This window comes from Salvelinus fontinalis, chromosome 16 (genome assembly GCF_029448725.1).
Source record: "Salvelinus fontinalis isolate EN_2023a chromosome 16, ASM2944872v1, whole genome shotgun sequence".
Taxonomy (NCBI): Eukaryota; Metazoa; Chordata; class Actinopteri; order Salmoniformes; family Salmonidae; genus Salvelinus; species Salvelinus fontinalis.
In genome coordinates, this window is record NC_074680.1 from 37,432,401 (window position 1) to 37,447,643 (window position 15,243).

Sequence of the window (15,243 nt, forward strand, 5' to 3'; positions counted from 1 at the left end):
ATTTGCCCGCACTGCATGATGGGACATGCTCACCTTTTTATTTTTTCCTGTCATCCAAAGCAGCTCAATGATCCAAATACAGGAGCATGGGCATGTGTGCCGTTAGTACAGTTACACCACAGACAAATAATGTGAACCAGGGAAATAATATAAAAATGATTAGAAAAATATATCTTGATACAAAACGAACAATCAGGTGTTTGCATGGCAGGCCTGGGACTCTCAGGGAGCCTTCTTTCCAGCACCATGGACCTCTCTCTGCTCATTGTTGAGTGTTCCTGAGTATATTGTTTATATGTATCTTGTCAGACTCATCAAGGTCTGACTTGCATCTGAAACGTTGTTGGTTTAGGGTGAGTAGCCTAATAGTATTCAAGCTTGACTGAATGCATTTAAAGCTTGGCCATAGTCGTCCTGACTTTGCTGAATTGGATATAACTGTTCGGTTACAGATGCATTAACACAAAATAGTATTACGTAAAGACTTTATGCATGATTTGCTATTTATATTATTCCTTCCTTTTTTGCAGATACACTGGACTAGGAGGTCACCAGAATCAAGTTCCTCCTGATGGTGAACAAGCAGGGCCAGACCTGCCTTTCAGGGGTAGGACACAACAGTGAGAAGATGTACATAACTGCTGACAGGGGCATGGACGAGACAATACAGAACAGAAAGAAATCCAGTTTGTAAGAAATTGTAATAGAGACTGGAAATTAGTAATAACTACATTTCAACATAAGTCATCTTTTATACATAAGTCATCTTTTATACAAAATACACATACTCCTCATTTCTCTTGGACATATGCTGGACTTATTAAGACACCAACTACAGACACACATAATTCCCCTCCCCTATGATAACCACAGACACACACACAACTCATGGTTGGAGCTCAAGACAAAGAACTATCTCAGGAACCAATGGAACGTGGACACCAGGCCTGTTCAGGACTACCCAAGACCCAGATCGACCAATCGGAAGGCCAGACTCGCAGATCAACCTACTTTGCTTGTTGTCTATATAAAACTGTACAACTGTTGAAACTACCCTCTTTTCCGGACGGTTCCATAAGAATCAGACAGAAAGAGCCTTGCTGCAAGATTTTACTAAGATATCTTTACATGTAATTAAACGGCCTTATTATAAAATTATCCACCTCGTCCTATTGTCTCCTCTTGTTCTCCTGTCAACAGTAAACGATTTATCAACAAGTTCAATAACCTACATCCATCCTTTTAATTTATAATTTTGGTTATGCCATTCAAATTGCAAAAATCTCTGAAGTTGGAGACTTTTATCTCCCTCAACAACTTTAAACATCTGCTATCTGAGCAGCTAACCGATCGCTGCAGCTGTACATAGTCCATCGGTATATAGCCCACCCAATTTACCTACCTCACCCCCCATACTGCTTTTATTTATTTACTTTTCTGCTCTTTTGCACACCAGTATCTCTACTTGCACATGATCATCTGATGATTTATCACTCCAGTGTTAATCTGCTAAATTTTAATTATTCAATTTATTGCCTACCTCCTCATGCCTTTTGCACACATTGTATATAGATTCTCTTTTTTCTACCATGTTATTGACTTGTTTATTGTTTACTCCATGTGTAACTCTGTGTTGTTGTCTGTTCACACTGCTATGCTTTATCTTGGCCAGGTCGCAGTTGCAAATGAGAACTTGTTCTCAACTAGCCTACCTGGTTAAATAAAGGTGAAATAAAAAAAATAAATGCTGAGTTAGTTTGCCACTGCCAGTCCACATGCATTTTATACAGGTGACACAGAACTCATTCTGCTATTCAAACATCCAAGTAACTATTATTTTCTATCTAGTGCCCCTTTTATGGACTTCAAACTAGTATATCGACAGTATGCTGCTCTCTTCATAGTTGTTAATATCAGTGACACTGAGGTGAGAGTTCATAATTTCACTGTTATGTGTAATAATAGTGTTATCAGATTAAGGTTGAGATTATTGAGAGTATTCATGATTCATGGTGTGGGATGTCTTTCTTTCCCACAGAATGAGCTCACAACTTTGAGGTTCTTAACAAGTACTTCAGTCATGTGGTGAGTTCAGAGTGTCTTTTTATTCACTACTTCAGCACATTCTGTCTGTATGCTAGATTTACTGCATGTCAACTATCCAACCACCTGTGCATAGCTAAGCATTTCAAAGGTCAGCTTTTTCTGGGACAAAAACACATGACTCTAAACTGAGCATTCCCCATTAGAGAAGCCAATACTACACATTTAAGTTGTTTTCCATTGGCAGGTGTATCCTTGGTTTGCCTAATGTATCTCTGTTTTGCCTTTTGTATTGATGTGAATATTCTCGTAATTACAGGGCTCATCCGCAAAAGAGTCCTTGGTCTCAGCATGACTCCCTGTCAAAATAAAGGTTAAATAAATACAATAAAAATAACCATGTAACTGCTTTGTTTTTCTCTCCTAAAAGAGTGAATTGGATGTATCCTTTACAAATTATACGTTTTGTTATTAACCAGTTTGAGGAAATTAATTGAAACATATGCTGGGCTTGTCTGCGTGTCCACCCCTCACATTAGGGGCTTATGTGGCTAGCCGACTGTGCCATTCCAGGCCTGGCATTTAGTGCGGCACTGCACAGACTGAAGAAGACAACTGTCATTGTCTGAGTCTTTTTCTCAGTGGGCAGTCAGACTTGCCAGGGTCAGACCAGTCATAAGAAGTGTAATGCAACTACAGTCGGTTGTTTTAAAAAAAAAGTTGTTCAACCTGGTGAGACATGTTAATGCAGAGGTTAAATTCTATGACTGAAACGTAAAGTCAATTCATCCTTTTACAAAAAGACAATCACTTTGTACATGTATTAAACTGGGAGTTTGACATTTTCAATGTTTAATTATTTTTCAAAGAATCCATGACTGAAATAATGTCACAGTGAACTTTGACCCCTCTGTTGAGTAGCCAGGGTTAACAATAAAAAAAATGTCTTACTAATGGAAAGGGCTCATGGGGGGGGGGGGGGTTAAATGCCCTACTTTACACTGGGATAGGGTGTAAAGTAGTAATGTGTATTAATACACATTAATACACATTAAATGTGTATTAATGTATTCAATGTTAGTGGAGACCAACAAGAACCGTATCCTGGCACCTCTACTAGCTCTGGACCAGAATTCTGAGGCACATTGAGCAGTTGTTTGAACAAGATGACTATCGGTCTTTGAAAAAGGGAACACATTGAATCATTTGGATGGCATGGACTTCATACTTGAATTTATCAACAACCCATTGTTATTAATATAGAATAGGACGGTTTTAGACAGCTGTAGTGATAGATTGACCCAGGTATCACACAAACCCTGTATTGTGTTTGGTTCTTGAATGTGCCTGGAATATGTAATTCAGGTCTTTTATTAAGTAAATAAACAAGATGTTTCATACTTTGCAAACGTTTTAATTTTTTGGAGCATACACATTTGAAAATATCTGTACTTCAAATTGCAACTTGAGTTAAATAAATGTTTATAATATACAAAGAAAATACAAGGGAAAGCATAGCTTGCTTTTTTCTTTTTTTAAATGTGCCTTGCACACAGAACCAGTGTTTTTGTCTCTATAGCTTTATTGTAAAATTACACAAGAAATGCACTCAGGGACTTCGATCCTTATAGCAGGATAACAAACAATCAAAACATACATAACGAAAGAAAAATGAAGAGCAAAAATAATAAGCATGTGCATCATGATTGTATGCCGTAAGATTAAGTAAAATGAGGGAAAAATGTAATCCTAATATTCAAACAATGCAGGCACTAGTAAAACTTAACCTGGTAAGGAAATGCCCAAACACACTACAGTTAGCACTACAGAAGCAGATACCCTTCTCCCCTCACGTCACGCAGGGAAAGGAAGGGGGTTGACAGCCGGGTGGTGGAGAGATGGTGGCAATCTAAAAACCCTTAAATCCACAGAGAATGTACAGATGCTCACAGCCAGAGTATGAGAGAGAGTAAACACTGTAGACCATGAGGAAACTGTCTTCCAGTCGCTCAAGTCCTTCAAGCAGCAGTGTGCCCTGGGGAGGGAGTGAGCTGTAGTGGGTGGAGTTTAGGAAGTTGGGGGTGCCCCGGACCTTATCTGTATCAGTAGCTAGTTGAGCCAACATGGGACTGTTTTCCTAGAGTTCTCAGGGGGAAAGGACGGAACAGGGGAGATTTAAGGGAGGGTGGTTGGGAGGAGGGGGGAGAGAGATCTATTTTTCTGCAACAAAACACAATAGGCTTCACCAGCAGGGGGGGGTTTGTCAGTCATGATGGGGCAGACAGGGCATGCTCAGTTGAGGTGGAAGCCCTTCTCCATGGTGGCAGCTAGGAGACGCTCTCTCATGATGTCTTCAGAGGAATACTCTGGCAGCTTCAGATAGTGTACACAAGTGTTAACAGAGGGATAGCTGGAGTCTGTCGCGTCCACCTATGGAAAGGAACAATTAGTTTAATTGCATTGCAGTCACCTTGCGGTAAACTATATACTGAACAAAACACGCAACACTTTCAAAGATTTTAGTTACAGTTCATATAAGGAAATCAGTCAATTGAAATAAATTCATTAGATCCTAATCTACGGATTTCACATAACTGGACCTCAGGATCTCATCACAGTATCTATGTGCATTCAAATTGCCATCGATAAATTGCAATTGTGTTCGTTGTCCGTAGCTTACGCCTGCCCACACCATAACCCCACCGCCACTATAGGGGCACTATTCACAAGGTTGACATCAGCAAACCGCTCGCACACACGCCGCCATACACGTGGTCTCAGGTCATGAGGTAGGTTGGACGTACAGCCAAATTCTCTAAAAAGACATTGGAGGCAGCTTATGGTAAAGAAATTAACTGAAATCTCTGGCAACAGCTCTGGTGGACATTCCTGCAGTCAGCATGCCAATTGACACTCCCTCAAAACTTTATTGTCCCCAGCACAAGGTACACCTGTGTAATGATCATGCTGTTTAATCAGCTTCTTGATATGCCAATCCTGTCAGGTTGATGGATTATCTTGGCAAAGTAGAAATGCTCACTAACAGGGGTGTAAACAAATTTGTGCAAATGTTTATTTCAGCTCATGAAACATGGGAACAACACTTTAGTCAGTTGTACAACTAAATGCCTTAAACTGAAATGTGTCTAACGCATTTAACCCAACCCCTCTGAATCAGAGAGTTGCAGGGGGCTGCCTTAAATCGACATCCACGTCTTCGGCGCCCGGGAAAAGTGGGTTAACTGCCTTGCTCATGGGCAGAACAACAGATTTTTACCTTGTCAGCTCGGGGATTCGATCCAGTAGCCTTTCGGTTACTGGCTCAACACTCTGACCACTAGTTGCGTTACATATTTTCGTTCAGTGTAGTTTGAACCCTGTCTATAATCCCAGAGGTATGGAGTGGCAGATATTAGTGATGGAGGTAGTGTCATTCTTGGATTATAATATTGTACTGTTTTAAAGCTAAATAGAATACATTTAATATCAAACATTCCCCAAATTCCTGCTGTCAGCATTTCTGAAACATGTCAACATCAGCCTCATTAGGATGGCTTACTGCAAGGTTGACATAGTTTCCTAAACTCAGTAGTGATTTGCATCATAGAGAGCCCTTTCCTTACCTTTCGAACGATGGTGAGGCGTGGGTGCAGGTTGGCCAGACCGCCAGGGGGCAGAGTGGAGCATCCTGTGGTGAACTGGAGGAAGGCTTTCCTCTCGTCAGACGACATTCCACAAAGCACCCGCACAAAACGCAGGAACCCAGGACTGTGGAGAGGACAAGATAACCGATGAAACCATTAAAAGGACTCTCCAGCGACATATGAAAACAACCAGCTGTTAGATAACGCCAGTTGATGAACTGGTACTTTAGTACAAGCCTCATGTTCCTCCAGAAACAAAGGTAATTAAGTAAGTCATGTTCTGGTTATGTCAGTGACCTTGCCATTTCAGTTCTTGTCATTTGAGTCCATTTTAAAGCATGACTAACAGTCAATACAAGGAGATCTAACAACAAAGGAATTATTTCCAAGTTGGCCAAAGGAAGTTCTATTCTACAAGCTGCAGTAGATGGAGGATCAGCATACCTGTCCCTAGTGTAGCCTAGCTTGGGCTCTGTGTAGTTCATGACATCCTCAGTTGTCCAGGATGGAGACTGGTTTCCACACAGAATCATCTGCACCTCCTTGTGACTGAAGGAACTCAGCTTCTCCATGGGGAACACTCGGTTAAAGCCCTCTGAGAAAGGAAACGTTAATTTCATTCCATCCAAAATGTAGTGTAGGAAAACAAACTTATTTGTGATAACTAATGCTAAAGAGATCCAATTGGCGAGTCATATCAATAGGCATACCTCTGAATGCCTCCATTTGTTTCTGGATGCCAGTGTGCATGCAGAAGTCAAACATGAGCTCCACGTACTCCTCAGCATTATCCATGGTCACCATCTGGATGGATGAACAGAGAGGGAAACAGAACAGTTTCAGACAACTCATCTAACTAATACAACTCAGGTCAGAGCCAACAGTGGAGCTCTACCTACCTCGTCATCCGCATTGGGCTTCAGGTCCACTGCTGAGAACCCATGCACTTTGGATGAGGGGCAGAACTGGAAATTCAATCTGAGGGAAAAGGGACTCAAAATGAACCATGTTGAATGATGATATAACTTTACAGCTGTCAAGATCAAATACTATATCAGCATCATGGGAAACTGCCAAAAGAAAAGTGAACAAATTCAAAAGCGATTAATCAATGCCTACAAAACAATGTAATTAAAAAAAATGTCATTCCAGTTCAGGATATTATCCACTGAATGCCTGACTAATTTAAGAAGCTCAGTAAGAGTGGTGGTAGTAGCTGTGCTCACCCCAGGTCCTCTACACTAAGTGGGGGTCCGGAGCCCAATGGGTTCTTCAGCATGAGGTCCTGCAGCCTAGTGTTCTTTTCATCCTCAGACTGACTGTTGTTCCCCAAGATCAGCCTCCTCTTCACCGCTAGCTCCTTCATCTCTTTCAGGAACTTGGCCCGGTGGGAGTTGACCCGCTCAAAGTCCTCCCAGGTCAGGATGCCGTGGTACCAGGCCGGGGGCTTGGGTTTAGGGGGGTCCAGTATGAACTCGGACTTGGAGTCCTCGTCAAAGCTTCCGACAGAATAGGTGTCCAGGCTCTCCTCGGTAGACGCCTCCGACTGGATCTCTGAGAAGTGGTGGTGCTGCTCGGTGGGATCGAGGAGGAGAGGGCCCCCACGGGAGGCGTACAGCAGCTTGGACATGTTGCTCTTGATGTCACCCATACAGAGCAACTTGAAGAAGGGTCGTGAGATGGGAAGGTCCACCAGGCGGTTGTCCTGAATGCACTTGGCCAGGAAGACCCCCAAGAAGAGGAAGAGTTTGCTGAGGCGATCCAGCTCGTCACTGTCCTGGGGGAATGGGGCTGGGAACAGGCCGCAGGAGCGCTGGACGTAGTAGCCTGGAGGTTTCAGACCCCCACCCAGATCCACCTGATAGTAAACAACACAGTCAATAAGAAGCAGGGCATTTTCATTGACATGACCTTAACCCCAAAAATATTAATTAAAGGTGACACTGACATGGTTCAAATATTACCGTTTAGAACTACATTTGAATGATGTGACAGTGAAGCAGCACTTACCTGGCGAGACTCATCGTCTGGGAAGTCATCATCACAGAGCCAGATACCCAGGGATGTCCTCTGGAACTCAGCTGCCACCAGAGCATAGAACTCCAGTGTTGGACCCAGGCCTGTACCCTCCTCCCCCTGGAATTCAACCTGGGGAGAGAGAGACTGGTCATTCGCTACGACCTCTCATAACCAGTCACTATGACCTCTCATAGCTATCTCATAACCAGTCACTATAAACTCTTGTGGCAATACCATTCAAAGAAATAGGGGAATACATTACCAAGCTGGAAAAAACAGGTGTACAGTAAGATTACAAAATGTATGCCTATGAATTGGATGAATGAGTACATATTTCACACCATTTAGCATGACATGGCCCACTTATTCATGGGTACCAATGACAATCAATAATCCCTTCACACAGACTCGCCAATGAGCATACATGTTAGTCCAGGAGTACAATTAATCTGGATTAATCAGGCGTGGTGTTTTACTTCCAAAACAGATTTCCTGTCAGCGTGGATCTGCATGACGCTCTCAGCCCACTCCATCATCTGGTCTCCGCGGGGGACCTTGACTCTCTCATGTTTGAGCCGGCCCACCCTGAACTCCCCAGGGTCGTCTCTCCGCACCGTGGTGGAGGGCCGCGAGCGCTCCATGGTCGCCTCCCGCCGGTTCTGCAGCCACACTACCGCCCTGAGGTACACCGACAATACAGTACGAAGTCAATGAAATGAACAGCAATAATTGGCCCTGTAATATGCGAGAGCTGTATTAGTTTGTTATTCAATGCTATATAAACAAAGACATGAAATGGGTGTGGATGTGAGAAGACGTTGCACCAGTTTCAGGAGTACACACCCCTTTTGTTTAAACGTCAAGCAGCTCTAACCTGGAGGCTCCAAACGCAGTGCAGGTGAAGTAGAGCTGCCGTGTCTCAAAGGGGATGAGGAAAGGACACTTGCTGGTAAGCTGCTCACACCATTCTGGGAGGGCCCCGCTGGCCAGGGCCAGAGGCTCCTCGATCTGCTGGAGAATCTTCGTTGTGACTTTCTTGCTGGTGAATTCCTCGGGCGATGCATTGAATTGGAGATCCTCTACTTATTGTAAAAAACACAGTTGATCAACAACGTGTGTTATTAAGAACACTAACAAGTAACATTTTCACTGCAAGAGGATAATAAAATAAGGTAGCATTTTATCTTCAGGTGAAATGTGATGGGGAGGGCGGTCTGAGGTGGTATTAGGTGTGTATCTGTACCTTCCTGGAAGGTGCGTATGTGGGCGTGGGGGTCTCCTCCGATGATGAAGAGGATGCGGAGCAGCTGGAGCACATCCTCCACACCGCAGGCGCTCTGGCTGGAGCCAGCCTTGGCCTGGGCCTGCTCACTAGCCACACTCAGGATGTCACAGGTCTGCATGGCACCCAGAGACCCAGGGCTCAGGCCCCCCGACCTGCACCCATGCTCACAAAAGTCCTGCAAGCAATCATATGGACCGTGGTTTAAACCTGATGTTTCCGCAGCTACCTGACTCTACAAACTCTGATTAACAGCGAAGACAGTAGCATAAAACTGGACATGGCTATTTTGCTGCACATACATCCAGTTACTGCATTCTCACAATCATTATGTTCGTACAACAAAATAACGAAAGGGAACAGATTCACTATGTAAATCATGGTAATGCATAATTTACAGAACAGCCACAAGCCATTTGGATAAAGTTAAGAGAACAGCAAAAACTGTCTAACAAGTGGCTAGACAAATGACAGTCAAGCAAGAAGGACAACAATATATCAAAACAGAGAAGGGAAAATAAATAGATACATAGACAGATAAGCAACATCTTGATGCCGGTCTATACCTTGTATGCAGCTATGAGCTGAGAACAATTTCTGTTTTTCCTAATACTTTTATTAGTTCCGGTTAATTTCCAGTGGTGCAGGAAAGAGGAGTCTGCATTCTTCTGCATGTAGGTTATCAAGTCATTCTTTGGTAATTCATCAGTGCCAAGGTATTGCTCCACATGCTCTACAGACCAGCAACCCTACAACAGGAAGAACCAAATGTTGGTCTTTCCTGATTGTAAAGTCTCAAGGAAAATAGACATGCATTACAGTAGGTTGGTTTAACCACTAAAAAGAGACCCGTGCAGTTACTCTAGTTACATTATAACTATTAGCGTTTTAAGTCACAGTATCCTTGCTGCTTTAAAGGTTAGTGAGATAGGTCTGTCTTAGTCTCGAAAACCCGACCCTAGGCAACAATGACTAGGGTCCGGTTTCAATAAGACTTTTTTGGCAACTTTGATAAGAGAAAAAAAAAAAGTGTCCTTGTTCCGGAGTGGGTCCTCTTCAGATAGACAACTCTCCCAACAAATCACGATGCAGACATTCCAGAATGTTGCAATTGGAAACCAAAGTTCAGGCAAAATCTTTGCAGTGGTTTATTGAAGATAGCCACTTGCGAAATGCACTCACTAAAAATAACCTCAGTGATCTCAATCTTGCCAGCTACTGTTTAGTATTTTATTCAAGCGGATAAGGTAGTGATGTGGGAAGGGACGTAGTTCCTCTATGCCATAAAGAGTCACTGTTGCCTAGGTCGGGTTTTCGAGACTAGGTCTGTTTAATTATCCAGGAGGAGCATTTCGCTACACATTGAAAACAGCCACAAAAAATTCACAGCAAAGATTTAAAAAAATGGGCAGGAGAAAGACGGCGGGAGGTGTGAAACTTGTTAATTACCATTTTTCTGCCTTCCTTCTCTTTGTCCGAATCCTTCAATTCTCTGTACATTATCCTGCAAAACAAAGTAAAAATGGAGATCTGCCATTAATTCCAGCTACTTTCAGTTTAGGTTTCATCATAGCATCAAGTTAGAATCCTGAGGAAAAACTAAACACCCAAATAAACTAGCATCCTGCCAGGCAGACTTACGTGTATGTGGGTTCCCAGATCCGGCGTAGTTTATCTGATTTGATGCTCCCGTTGCAGGAGACCTGTAGAAGCTTCTGGACATAGTAAAAGATAGTTCCCTTGTAGTTGGAGAGGGGTAGTTCAACTTCTCGGGTGGTTCCAAGCCCTGCCACTTTGAGGATGAGAGCGAGGTGGGGGGAGGGGGCACACTCAACCTCCTCCTGGACTTCAGAGCGAGGTGTACCTGCAAGGACAAGGAAAAACATGAGGAAAGAGCTCACCACTATGCCCTAGGGTGCAATTTAAGTAGGTGTGAAAGACTTGCCATTTGTCTAGTAATCATGTACAATCCAAGTCCATCCACAGATGGATATTGAATTGAACTGTGTCGTGTTTGTGTACCTGGGGGAGGGATCTCCAGGTCAGTGGTCTGCTGGACATTGGTCCGGCCTGGCCTGGGGTCAAACGCCGGGACTAAAGCAGAGAACTGCCGTTTGAGGACAAAGTCATCGTCCCAGGTTCTACGCCGACCCCCTTTGGTTTCATACTCTTCCTCTTCCTGATAAAACAGGACATGAACAACAGCCCTTAGTTCTCTGGGAGTGGCAGGCAAGGTATTACACACAACACAAACAACATGCAACACAGATCGACATTTACAGGAGAAACAAAACTTTCATAAAAACAAGGTCACATACATTTAGTCACACACGTCACATTCGAAATTGACAAGAACTTAAACTGAAATAGGGAGGTTTTCAGGCAATTCTTTTTTTACGAGGGTGCAAGCATGCAATCGACAAGTACACTTTATATGAATAGAAACGGCAACAGATTTTACCCTATTAAAATGAATGTGGAAACCAAGGTTTACCCTGGACCGTACCAAAACTTCCTCATACTCTTGGTCTTCCTGATTGTCATCCTCGTTTTCATCATCATCATCATCAGGCTCAGGTAGATCCTCCTCATCATCTAACTCAGCCAATAGCGTGTTAGCACGACAGCTGTCCAGGAAGTCTGCAGGGAGAGGTGGTGAAATCTCACTAGAAACAACTCTGATCATAATGCACTTCATATAGAGTCAGAAAGCACTAGCCAAATGTACGAGGAGGACACTGATGAGTCAAGAAGTGTGAAATGACAAGATGGAAGTTAGGCAGTAGAAACACATATGTGTTAAATGATGAAGAAGCAGAGGAGTAGTGGAGGAGGATAGGAGAGATGTATAATATAGGAATAATAGTAAGTCTAGTATAGCCTACCATAAAGGGAAAACTCAGCATCCTGACCAGTGTCGCTCTCACTAGACGTAGAGGTCAGGCTGGTCGTCAGAGTGTTACTGAGCAACTGGCCAACCGACAAACCTGTGGTTGCCGTGGCTACATTATTGCTGCTGGTTACTATGGATGTGGACATTGTAACAGTTGAGGTGGTACCAGTGGTGGTGAGGTTAGGAAAGCTCTGTGCACCCATGAGAGGAGAAGCTGCAAACAAAAACCCAAAATGCGATTAGTTCCCAAACAGAAAAAGAAGCAGGTATTATTTTGACTGGTTCCAGTTAAAACTGAATGCTGGTTGCTCTTCTACCACTACACATGCTTGTCACATTCAAGCCTCAGTCAGCACCTTCTGACCACTGGAAGTCATGTTTTGAGTTTTAAAAAAACTGTGCATCTTACTTTTGAAGGTTAACATTAGAAAATAATGCACTGATCACTGCTCACTTTACACAAGGATGACGCAAAAATGTAATTAGAACATGTCAGTAATACTCTGTCAGCAATGCAATAATCTGATTTATTGGTGAGGCATTTGATTCTCCTTGGTTTAATGAAATAGCCTAATATTAGAGCAACAAAGAAAACAGAAAAAAACTGCAGCACAACAGCAGGAACACCATTCAGATATGTGAAGTCAGTAATTCTTCTTCTTGGCTAGATGAGTGTCTGTCCTGTTCCTTCCCTTTGTGTGTGCTGATCAACAGTCGGATTAGCAATCATATCAATATTCAACACAATCTACAATTTTTACATTGCCAGAACTAATTTTGTTGACTACTACTCAAGGTTAATGTAAAAATGTGATAACTTATTACTGTACAAGCTAAAGCTAAACTCTATGAAGCTAAACTCTAAACCAAAGCTACAAGGCTCATTCTACAAGTCATGCCAATAATGTCGAGTGAGCTGGCAGGACAGTGGTCCCTTTATATGCACTGAAGGCTGAGGAGGACTGAAGGCTGAGGAGGACTGAAGGCTGAGGAGGACTGAAGGCTGAGGAGGACTGAAGGCTGAGGAGGACTGAAGGCTGCATGTATCCCTGTCCTGCAGACAGTAGAGGCTGAATACTCACTGGCAGCGCTCATGACGTTTCGTCCCAGTGTGTTGGTGTTGTTGTCGCTGCTGCTGCGGCTCAGGTTCATGTTGTTGGTGGCATTGGTGCGGGACATGTTAGGAGCTCGCCGCACAAACGACTCCATGAGGCTAGCCTCTCGTGACGACAGGTTTGGCACGCTGGCGCTGGAGCTCATGGGAGCGCCGGCCGCCAGCAGAGAGCTGACGGACAGACGGGCGCTGGCCACGGAACATAGAGGCCTCTGGGAAGCAGCCTCCTTACTGGAGGACTCAGACACGGAGCTGACGTCAGGCGAGCTGACGCTGACTAGTCCCATGGAGATGGCCGTGGCGTCTGCCGCTGCTTGCCTGTCCGCGCCCGCTTTCCGCTCGCCACCCTCCTCCGAGGTTATCGTGCTGGTGCTGGAGGCGGATCCGGCCTCGGCGGAGGACAGCACCACAATGGGTTCTTGGCCCTCTGCCCCAGGGATGCCACCACCAGCCCCTAGTACCCCTCCCTGCTCCAGCAGGCTATCAGCCCGACGCTCTAACTTGGTGGAGCTGAGACTGATATCACTGCTGCTGGCCACGCTACACACCGAGCTGCTACTGCCCTTCCGGCTGGAGGAGCTGGCCAGTGCAGCCGAGGAGGAGCCGCCCTTGTCCGGACAGTTATTTTTCACCAGGCTGCTCCAGGACTGCGCTGTGCCTGAAACAGTGGATGAGACAGGTTTGGGTGACGGCGCAGACTCAGGGTCGTACCCTGGCGCAAGCTTGAGGTCAAATTTTCCTTCAGCACCCATACGATAAGAGTTTGAGCCACCAGCATCCCAGGTGACATCAATCCAGCCTGGAAAAGGATATGAATGTAGTGAGACCCAGCAGAGAGCAAGTCAAGACAGCAGTTCTGCTCAACACTGGACCAGATAACCATGTTTGTGACATTGTCTACAGGTGGGCTGAATACAGATTCAGACTAGATCCATTACGCACCGTCAGTATACCATTCTATACAGCTATACTGAAGCTGATAGTCAGTATGTTAGCATTGTGCTGAATAGTAAAACCAATAGCAAGTCAAATTGAGATACTGGATGTCCTGATGAAACTGTATGGTCTAGTACTCTGGTCCAGGTGAAGCAGTCAGATAGAAATCATGAGTTACAGAAAATGACAAAGCAAGGTAGAATTTAGCAAATGCAAAGCTGAAAGCCACTTGAGAAAAAGGAACTGAATAATATCGTTGTCAATGTAAATATAATAAAATTGCAATGGAGCCCATTCAGAGCTTGCAAATTGTGACATCAACATGCACTCAGCTGATTGATGGAGACAATTAGTCAAAAAGTATTTAAAAACACACTGGAAACATGGCTGCCCAGAGATTTAACAGATAGCGACGGAGGAAATGATTGTACAAGTATGAAAAGGTTACCTGATAAGTTGGGGGAGAGGGGGAGGGTTGCACTTCAAAATATCAAACTAATAACAAAAAGGGTATAATGGTAGTGACAGTTTGCAAGTTTAGTCAAATACGTAAATGATAATGGGATCGGTTTTAAGACTTTTGGCATACAGAGATAGACATGTAATCCTTTACACGCCCCTTGTATTTAATGATAATAAAAAATTTAATGTTAAAAATAAGTAAAATAATGGGGTAGGAGCGCAATAGGAGGATGAGCATCACGTAATGCAGTCTAGTCACACAGCAGTAGCACTGACTCCGATCAACAACTACGCTGCTCCGTAGTCAGCCTCTACAGTTAGTGCATTTCAAGGTAATTATTTATCCTTCATTAACATAAAGCATGGCCTTATTTGCCAATGGGGACAAAGAGGAAGTAGGCCTATAGTGTGAGGTCAGCAGCAGTAGTTTAACTAATAGGCCTATAGTGTGAGGCCTAGAGGTCGACCGATTAATTCAGCATGGCCGACTAGAAGTTCTCATAACAATCGATAACCAGCATTTCCGACGCTGATTACATTGCACTCCGTGAGGAGACTGCGTGGCAGGCTGACCTCCTGTTACGCGAGTGCAGCAAGGTGCCAAGGTAAGTTGCTAGCTAGCATTAAACGTATCTCATAAAAAACATTTTAACATAATCACTAGTCAACTACACATGGTTGATGATATTACTAGTTTACCTAGCTTGTCCTGCGTTGCATATAATCAATGCGGTGCCTGTTAAATTTATCATTGAATCACAGCCTACTTCGCCAAACGGGTGATGATTTAACAAGCTCATTCGCAAAAAAGAAGCGCTGTCGTTGCACCAATGTACTTAACCATAAACAT

At 43.8% G+C, this 15,243-nt stretch overlaps 1 protein-coding gene and 1 long non-coding RNA gene across 9 annotated transcripts in view; one reads left to right on the forward strand and one right to left on the reverse strand.

Moving 5' to 3' along the window:
* Window positions 1-43: 43 nt before the first annotated feature.
* On the forward strand, window positions 44-1,159 carry LOC129813114 (uncharacterized). The gene is made up of 2 exons (XR_008753115.1): window positions 44-353; window positions 531-1,159. It is a non-coding gene; the product is annotated as an uncharacterized LOC129813114 (long non-coding RNA).
* A 2,277-nt stretch (window positions 1,160-3,436) lies between these two features.
* The window catches only part of LOC129813110 (E3 ubiquitin-protein ligase HECTD1), a 42,430-nt gene continuing 30,623 nt past the window's right edge, over window positions 3,437-15,243 (reverse strand). For 2 of the 8 annotated variants that reach the window (XM_055865296.1, XM_055865293.1), the window contains exons 25-41: window positions 12,964-13,794; window positions 11,874-12,095; window positions 11,450-11,628; window positions 11,011-11,167; window positions 10,630-10,852; window positions 10,438-10,492; window positions 9,555-9,737; window positions 8,950-9,166; window positions 8,581-8,788; window positions 8,183-8,384; window positions 7,698-7,835; window positions 6,914-7,545; window positions 6,587-6,665; window positions 6,398-6,491; window positions 6,132-6,282; window positions 5,667-5,811; window positions 3,437-4,473 (exon numbers count right to left, since the gene is read on the reverse strand). In XM_055865296.1, the coding sequence (XP_055721271.1) occupies window positions 4,336-4,473; window positions 5,667-5,811; window positions 6,132-6,282; window positions 6,398-6,491; window positions 6,587-6,665; window positions 6,914-7,545; window positions 7,698-7,835; window positions 8,183-8,384; window positions 8,581-8,788; window positions 8,950-9,166; window positions 9,555-9,737; window positions 10,438-10,492; window positions 10,630-10,852; window positions 11,011-11,167; window positions 11,450-11,628; window positions 11,874-12,095; window positions 12,964-13,794 (3,854 nt within the window). In that variant the 3' untranslated portion in view covers window positions 3,437-4,335. The remainder of the gene's footprint in view (window positions 4,474-5,666; window positions 5,812-6,131; window positions 6,283-6,397; window positions 6,492-6,586; window positions 6,666-6,913; window positions 7,546-7,697; window positions 7,836-8,182; window positions 8,385-8,580; window positions 8,789-8,949; window positions 9,167-9,554; window positions 9,738-10,437; window positions 10,493-10,629; window positions 10,853-11,010; window positions 11,168-11,449; window positions 11,629-11,873; window positions 12,096-12,963; window positions 13,795-15,243) is intronic. The other 6 variants (XM_055865298.1, XM_055865297.1, XM_055865294.1 and 3 more) reach the window with 6 other exon arrangements.